This window comes from Arachis hypogaea, chromosome 11 (genome assembly GCF_003086295.3).
Source record: "Arachis hypogaea cultivar Tifrunner chromosome 11, arahy.Tifrunner.gnm2.J5K5, whole genome shotgun sequence".
In the NCBI taxonomy this organism is placed as follows: domain Eukaryota; kingdom Viridiplantae; phylum Streptophyta; class Magnoliopsida; order Fabales; family Fabaceae; genus Arachis; species Arachis hypogaea.
Window position 1 is genome coordinate 122,288,804 of NC_092046.1, and position 9,302 is coordinate 122,298,105.

The 9,302-nt window shown below is 38.3% G+C and overlaps 1 protein-coding gene across 1 annotated transcript; it reads left to right on the forward strand.

Annotated features, from left to right (window-relative positions):
* The first annotated feature begins 2,536 nt into the window (after positions 1-2,536).
* LOC112721703 (protein FAR1-RELATED SEQUENCE 5-like) lies at positions 2,537-3,592 on the forward strand. The gene has a single exon (XM_025772740.1). It carries the CDS (start codon positions 2,537-2,539, stop codon positions 3,590-3,592), a length of 1,056 nt encoding a protein of 351 aa, XP_025628525.1.
* Positions 3,593-9,302: the final 5,710 nt, after the last annotated feature.

The window sequence follows — 9,302 nt, forward strand, 5'->3', positions numbered from 1 at the left end:
TCCTTATGAACGCGTGCCTGACAACCACTTCCGTTCTACATCAGATTGAATGAGTATCTCTTAGATCTCTTAATCGGAATCTTCGTGGTGTAAGCTAGACTGATGGCTGCATTCAAGAGAATCCGGAAGGTCTAAACCTTGTCTGTGGTATTCCAAGTAGGATTCAATGATTGAATGACTGTGACGAGCTTCAAACTCGCGATTGCCGGGCGTAGTGATAGACGCAAAAGGATAGTAAATCCTATTCCAGCAGGATCGACAACCGACAGATGAATAGCCGTGCCGTGACAGGGTGCGTTGACCATGTTCACTGAGAGGATAAGATGAAACCATTGACAAGGGTGATGCCTCCAGACGATTAGTCATGCCGTGACAGGGCATTTGGATTATTTTCCCGAGAGAAGACCGAAAGTAGCCATTGACAATGGTGATGTATCACATAAAGCCAGCCATGGAAAGGAGTAAGACTGATTGGATGAAGATAGCAGGAAAGCAGAGGTTCAGAGGAACGAAAGCATCTCTATTCGCTTATCTGAAATTCTCACCAATGATTTACATAAGTATTTCTATCCTTTATTATTTATCTTTTAATTATCTAATCCAATCACATTTAACCGTACCTGACTGAGATCTGCAAGGTGACCATAGCTTGCTTCATACCAACAATCTCCTTGGGATTCGACCCTTACTCACGTAAGGTATTACTTGGACGACCCAGTGTACTTGCTGGTTAGTTGTGTGAAGTTGTGAACCATGGTATTGGCATCATGTTTTTGGCGCCATTACCAGGGAAAGAATGAGCGATGAATTTTACATAATCAAAGTGTAATCACAATTTCTGCGCACCAATAACGAAGTGGGAATAACTTTTAATTGTTATGTTTGTGGTTGATAAGAAGGATAGGAAGCCTAAATTCTCAATTCTAGCTAAAGTCTTTTGAGCATTTGATTACAATCCCTTTTATTGACTCTATTCTCTTAGTCCTTTAGTTTAATTCCATTGCTTCCTAGTGTATTTGCTTTTTAATTGTTGTCAACTCAATTGGATACTTACTAGATAACTGTTTACTTGCTTATTGCTTTTACTTATTGCCATCTTATTATTGGTTGCTCTGTAATTTCTAGTTGCTTTATCTTTCCAAATTTATATTCAAAATTTCTAAATTCTATAACCAATAATGTACACTCAATTGCAAGTTTAAGGGAGAACGACTCGGTATTAATTCTCCCAGTTATTTGATTTGAGTTGTGTGGCACTTTTCTAAACTTTGATTATGATGATCTGTTTGCCAGTTTAGACTATACTTACGACGTAATTGAGTTTCTAAAATTGGTGAAATTTTGAACCGGTGATTAGCTCGCATTAGTCAATACAATCTTACTTAAACACCATTAGTACTAAACCGGACAGAATTAATTCAGTAACACATGTACAATCTTAACAATTACAATTAATATATACCATTTTGTCAATTAATTTTTCCTTAAATAATAGACACTGGAACTTGAATTATTCCTAATATATAAGCTTTAAGGATTAAGATTTCACGATGAAAATTGCTTAGATTAACTGTTAGACTGTAAAAAAGTAGACATCATAAAGAGTAGTTTTTGATTCTTCTTTTGCAATTTTCTTTGTTCTTGTTTATCTTGTACAGTGCTTTTACCACATGTTTTTCGGTGAGTTATAGCATGCACCGGTCCAAATTAGGAGATTGATGCACCTGTCACCTCTGACACAAGTTTTTGCTTTGGTGGCAGGTCTTTTTGTTATTTACAATATTGCCTATATATTTCTGCATATAGTGTTATCACCCCTCAATTTATACATTTTTCCATTCGAACCCCCTTATATGAATGGGCTGTTGACTGAGTTTTAGCCCATTTGGTAGAGCGAGGAGATGAAGAGCGACTGCCATGAACCATCATCTCAAGTGACGGCGAAGCCCTAGATTTAAGGGATTTAGGGTGTGGGCGGTGATATTGTTTCATGGTCTATTTTGTGGGTGGGAAACAAGGTAGGACAGAGCACGGTAGTGTTTTGGCAATTTTTGGTTACAGAGTATTATGGCTGATGTAAAAAAGATGTTAATCCGTGAATGCCATTTTTGCGCAGGACTGCATAGAGGGAGAATCCACGGCAGACGAATGTTACCGGCTGTTGTCTGATGAAGAAGGGGGAGGCGATGGAAGCGATGCCTTTGGTCCTGGTGGTGACGAATTTGGTGACGACGTTGATGATGGGGAATTAGGGGTGGAGTTGGATGTAGAGAAGAATTTCGGGGATAGCTTCTTTGACAACTAGGAGGAGAAAGCAGTGGACGGTATTGCAGAGCTGGGGTGTATAAATTTCAAGCAAATCACTACAAAGGTGATTATGATGTGTCATTTTCCAGATCTATCGGTGGCATTCTTGTTTTACAGTTTGTATGCAAAGATGAATGGTTTCACTATGAGGAAGAATAAAATTTGGCAAAATGTGAGGAATGAGGTTACTCAATAAGAATTTGTATGTTTCCGATAGGGGTTCAGAGGAATGGGGTCCGTTAACGACGGCACGCGACGGAAACGTGAGCTGAAGGCGGAGACCAGATGCGGCTGTGAGGTAGAGATGCGCGTCCACGTGCACTCTGAAAGTGGTAGATGGATAATATCATACTTTCAGAATGTTCACAACCACGAGTTGCTAGACGATAGACTGACTTTCATGCTATCGGGCCATAGGAAAATGGATGCAGCCACCCTGGAACAAATGAACATGATGCTTAGAGTTGGGATTAAAACGCCACAGATTTATTCATCTTTTGTGCAAACTGCTGGGGGATTCCAAAACCTTCCGTTTCTAAAGAGGGATATGTATAACCAGATAGGGAAGCAATGGAGGCTCATTGGCAGGGACGCGATGGCTTGCCTTAAGTTACTGGAATCAACGACGCAGGCTAATCCTGGAATGTTTGTGCATTATTTGGCAGACAAAGAGGGTCGTTTGGTGTACCTGTTTTGGTCAGATAATTGCAGTCAACTGGATTATGGTTTGTTTGGGGATGTCATCGCATTTGATGTGACATATCGGAAGAATAAGTATATGTGTCCACTGGTTGTGTTTTCTGGAGTGAATCACCATAACCAAACAATTGAGTTTGCGACTGCGCTAGTTGCAAATGAGAATGAGCAGACTTACACCTGGTTGCTGCAACAGTTCCTGGACGCCATGAAGGGTAAAGCACCTGGGTGTGTGATAACAGATGGGCATGGAGCGATGAAAAATGCAATCGAAGCAGTGTTTCCTGGGGCCTATCACCATTTGTGTGCTAGGTATCTGTTGAGGAATGCCACTTCTAACCTAAGCAACCCCAGATTTACTTCTGAATTTAAGAAATGCATGCTGTTTGATTATGAGGTGTGGGAGTTTGAAGATCATTGGCATTATATGGTGGATGCGCTTGGTCTGTCTGATAATCAATGGGTTTCTGACCTTTACTCTAGGAGAAGGATGTGGGCAACTGCATATATAAGGGGCAACTTCTTTGGGTGTTTTCGTACAACGTCAAGGTGTGAAGGATTGCACTCAATGCTTGGTAAATTTGTCTAGTCTCTCCATAACTTGAGGGACTTTGTTGAGCAGTTTATGCGTTGCATATCCCAAATGAGGTCTGATGAGCGGATAATTTATACGCTTTTTGGCATTGTTTTTAGTATGTTTTTAATAGAATCTAGTTACTTTTAGGGATGTTTTCACTAGTTTTTATGTTAAATTCACATTTCTGGACTTTACTATGAGTTTGTATGTTTTTCTGTGATTTCAGGTATTTTCTGGCAGAAATTGAGGGACTTGAGCAAAAATCAGATTCAGAGGTTGAAGAAGGACTGCTGATGCTGTTGGATTCTGACCTCCCTGCACTCAAAATGGATTTTCTGGAGCTACAGAACTCAAAATGGCGCGCTTCCAATTGCATTGAAAAGTAGACATCCAGGGCTTTCCAGCAATATATAATAGTTTATACTTTGCCCAAGTTTAAATGACGCAAACTGGCGTTCAATTCCAGCTCTCTGCCCAATTCTGGCGTCCAGCGCCAGAAACAAGTTGCAAAGTGGAGTTCAACGCCCAAACTGGCACAAAAGCTGGTGTTCAACTCCAAAAAATGACCTCTCCACGTGTAGACTTCAAGCTCAGCCCAAGCACACACCAAGTGGGCCCCGAAAGTGGATTTATGCATCAATTACTTACTTCTGTAAACCCTAGTAGCTAGTTTATTATAAATAGGACCTTTTACTATTTTATTTGACATCTTTGAATCTTTGGAATCATCTTTGGATTATCGTTTGATCTATTGATCACGTTTGGGGGCTGGCCATTCGGCCATGCCTGGACCTTCATTACTTATGTATTTTCAACGGTAGAGTTTCTGCACTCCATAGATTAAGGTGTGGAGCTCTGCTGTTCCTCAAAGATTAATGCAAAGTACTACTGTTTTCTATTCAATTCATCTTATTTCGCTTCTAAGATATTCATTCACACTTCAACCTGAATGTGATGAACATGACAATCATCATCATTCCCCATGAACGTGTGCCTGACAACCACTTCCGTTCTACATTAGATTGAATGAGTATCTCTTAGATCTCTTAATCAGAATCTTCGTGGTATAAGCTAGATTGATGGTGACATTCATGAGAGTCCAGAAAGTCTAAACCTTGTCCGTGGTATTCCGAGTAGGACTCTGGGATTGAATGACTGTGACGAACTCCAAACTCGCGAGTGCTGGGCGTAGTGACAGACGCAAAAGGATAGTAAATTCTATTCCAGTATGATCGAGAACCTCCAAGATGATTATCCATGCAGTGACAGCGCATCGGACCATTTTCACAGAGAGGAATAGGATGCAACCAACGATAAGGGTGATGCCTCCAGATGATTAGCCGTGCTGTGACAGAGCATTTGGACCATTTTTCCGAGAGGATTGAAAGTAGCCATTGGCACCGGTGACATCCTTACACAAAGCCAGCCATAGAAAGGAGTAAGACTGATTGGATGAAGACAGCAGGAAAGCAGAGGTTCAGAGGAATGAATGCATCTCCATACGCTTATCTGAAATTCTCACCAATGATTTACATAAGTATTTCTATCCTTATTTTAGTATTAATTTTGAAAACTCCATAACTATTTTATATCCGCCTGACTGAGATTTACAAGGTGACCATAGCTTGCTTCATACCAACAATCTCCGTGGGATCGACCCTTACTCACGTAAGGTTTATTACTTGGACGACCCAGTGCACTTGCTGGTTAGTTATGCGAAGTTGTGAAGATATGTTTAGACCATGGTTCTGTGTATCCGTTTTTGGTGCCATCGCCAGGGAATCAATTTCGAACAATAATTCACAACCTGAGTAACAATTTCGCATACCAAGTTTTTGGCGCCGTTGCCAGGGATTGTTCGAGTTTGGACAACTGACGGTTCATCTTGTTGCTTAGATTGGGTAATTTCTTTCTTATTTTCAAAAAGTTTTCAAAAAATTTTTCAAAAATCTTTCAAAAATTTCTCCTTTGTTTTCGAAAAAATTTAAAAAAAAATGTTTTCAAAAATATATTTTTCTTCAAAATTTTTAAGAATGAATTCTAGTGTTTCATGAAGCATGTTGAAGCCTGACTAGCCATAAAGCCATGTCTAAATTCTTTTGGACTGAGGCTTCCAAACCATCAGCATAGAGGCAAGTTACTTTGATAAGTAATGAGCAGTATATTCTCTGATGTTATATGCTAAAGCTTGGTTGGCTATTAAGCCATGCCTAACCCTCAGATTGGAGCTTTAGACTAAGAATGCTAGATTCCTGGAATTCATATTAAAAATTTTGGAATCCTTATTTTTGTTTTTCAAATAATTTTCGAAAAAATACAAAAAAATTAGAAAATCATAAAAATCAAAAATATTTTTTGTGTTTCTTGTTTGAGTCTTGAGTCATGTTATAAGTTTGGTGTCAATTGCATGTTCATCTTGCATTTTTCGAAAAAATTCATGCATTCATAGTGTTCTTCATGATCTTCAAGTTGTTCTTGGTAAGTCTTCTTGTTTGATCTTTGCATTTGCATGTTTTGTGTCTTTTCTTGTTTTTCATATGCATTCCTGAATTCTTTATGTCTAAGCATTAAAGAATTCTAAGTTTGGTGTCTTGCATGTTTTCTTTGCATTAAAAATTTTTCAAAAATGTGTTCTTGATGTTCATCATGATCTTCATAGTGTTCTTGGTGTTCATCTTGACATTCATAGCATTCTTGCATGCATTCATTGTTTTGATCCATAACTTTCATGTATTGCATCATTTTTCTTGTTTTTCTCTCTCATCATAAAAATTCAAAAATCAAAAAAATATCTTTCCCTTTTTCTCTCTTAAAATTTCGAAAATTAGATTTGACTTTTTCAAAAAATTTTAAAATCTAGTTATTTTTATGAGTCAAATCAAATTTTCAATTTAAAAAAAAATCTTATCTTTTTCAAAAATCAAATCTTTTTCATTTTTCTTAGTTATTTTCGAAAAATTTTAAAATATTTTTCAAAAATCTTTTCCTTATTTTTTATATCAAATTTTCGAAAATAACAATAACAATTAATGTTTTGATTCAAAAATTTCAAGTTTGTTACTTGCTTGTTAAGAAAGATTCAAACTTTGAGTTCTAGAATCATATCTTGTGATTTCTTGTGAATCAAGTCATTAATTGTAATTTTAAAAATCAAATCTTTTTCAAAATAATTTCAATCATATCTTTTCAAAAATATCTTCTTATCTTATCTTTTTTCAAAAATTTGATTTCAAAATATCTTTTATAACTTCCTAACTTCTTATCTTTTTAAAATTTGTTTCAACTAACTAACTAACTTTTTGTTTGTTTCTTATCCTTTTTCAAAACAACCTAACTAACACTCTCTCTCTAATTTTCGAAAATATCTCCCCCCCCTTTTTCAAAATTTCTTTTTAAATAACTAATTATTTTAATTTTTGATTTTAATTTTCGAAAACTACTAACCTTTTTCAAAAACTATTTTCGAAAATCACTAACCCTTTTTCAAAAATAATTTTCGAAAATCCTTCTCCCTCATCTCCTTCTAATTCTTTATTCATCTACTACCACTTCTCTTCATCTCACATCACTGCTCCTATCCTTACCCTTGTGTTTGGATTCTTCATTCTTCTTCACCCCTATTCCTTTTCTTCTTCTACTAACAATAAGGAACCTCTTTACTGTGACATAGAGGATTCCTCTTCTTTTTTCTCTTCTCTTTCTTATGAGCACGGACAAAGAAAAAGGCATTCTTGTTGAAGCTGATCCAGAACCTGAAAGGACTCTGAAGAGAAAACTAAGAGAAGCTAAATTACAACAATCCAGAGACAACCTTATTGAAAATTTCGAACAAGTAAAGGAGATGGAAGCCGAACCCAACAACAATAATGCAAGGAGAATGCTTGGTGACTTTACTGCACCTAACTCCAATTTACATGGAAGAAGCATCTCCATTTCTACCATTGGAGCAAACAATTTTGAGCTGAAACCTCAGCTAGTTTCTCTGATGCAGTAGAACTGCAAGTTTCATGGACTTCCATCTGAAGATCCTTTTCAGTTCTTAACTGAATTCTTGCAGATCTGTGATACTGTTAAGACTAATGGAGTAGATCCTGAAGTCTACAGACTCATGCTTTTCCCTTTTGCTGTAAGAGACAGAGATAGAATATGGTTGGACTCTGAACCCAAAGACAGCCTGAACTCTTGGGATAAGCTGGTCACGGCTTTCTTAGCCAAGTTCTTTCCTCCTCAAAAGCTGAGCAAGCTTAGAGCTGATGTTCAAACCTTCAGATAGAAAGAAGGTGAATCCCTCTATGAAGCTTGGGAAAGATACAAGCAGCTGACCAAAAAGTGTCCTTCTGACATGCTTTCAGAATGGACCATCCTGGATATATTCTATGATGGTTTATCTGAGCTATCAAAGATGTCATTGGATACTTCTGCAGGTGGATCCATTCACCTAAAGAAAACGCCTGCATAAGCTCAAGAACTCATTGACATGGTTGCTAATAACCAGTTTATGTACCCTTCTGAGAGGAATTCTGTGAGTAATGGGACGCCTATGAAGAAGGGAGTTCTTGAAATTGATACTCTGAATGCCATATTGGCTCAGAATAAAATATTGACTCAGCAAGTCAATATGATTTCTCAGAGTCTGAATGGAATGCAAGCTGCATCCAACAGTACTCAAGAGGCATCTTCTGAGGAAGAAGCTTATGATCCTGAGAACCCTGCAATAGCAGAGTTAAAATACATGGGTGAACCATATTAAAACACCTACAATCCATCATGGAGAAATCACCCAAATCTCTCATGGAAGGATCAAAAGCCTTAACAAGGCTTTAATAATGGTGGAAGAAACAGGTTTAGCAATAGCAAGCCTTTTCCATCATCCACTCAGCAACAGACAGAGAATTCTGAGCAGAATCCATCTAGCTTAGCAAATTTATTCTCTGATCTATCTAAGGTCACTGTGAGTTTCATGAATGAAACAAGGTCTTCCATTAGAAATTTGGAAGCATAAGTGGGCCAGCTGAGTAAAAGGATCATTGAAATCCCTCCTAGTACTCTCCCAAGCAATACAGAAGAGAATCCAAAAGGAGAGTGCAAGGCCATTGAATTAATTACCATGGCCGAACCCACAAGAGAGGAGAAGGACGTGAATCCCAAGGAAGAAGACCTCCTGGGACGTCCAGTGATCAATAAGAAGCTTCCCTCTGAGGAACCAAAGGACTCTGAGGCTCATCTAGAGACCATAGAGATTCCATTGAACCTCCTTGTGCCATTCATGAGCTCTGATGAGTACTCCTCTTCTGAAGAGAATGAGGATTTTACTGAAGAGCAAGCTGCCAAGTTCCTTAGTACAATCATGAAGCTAAATGCCAAATTATTTGGTATTGAAACTTGGGAAGATGAACCTCCCTTGTTCACCAATGAAGTAAGTGATCTGGATCAACTGACATTGCCTCAGAAGAGACAGGATCCTGGAAAGTTCATAATACCTTGTACCATAGGCACCATGATCTTTAGGGCACCATGAACTCGTTGACGACCCCGATCCATGAAACAACCTGACCGGCTCACCTTGCAGTGGCCCTAAGCCATGAACCACCGGACAACGAACCAGGGACCGTGTACCATGAACCGTAAGCACGGAACCCTTAACACAAAACCCGGATTCCTAAGCCCTCAAACCCTTAGCCGTGATCCCTAGCCGACATACCCCAGAACGCACACCAGAAGC

Coding starts and splice junctions, on each gene's coding strand:
- LOC112721703 (XM_025772740.1), top strand. CDS start 2,537: ATGGGGTCCGTTAACGACGGCACGCGACGGAAACGTGAGCTGAAGGCG.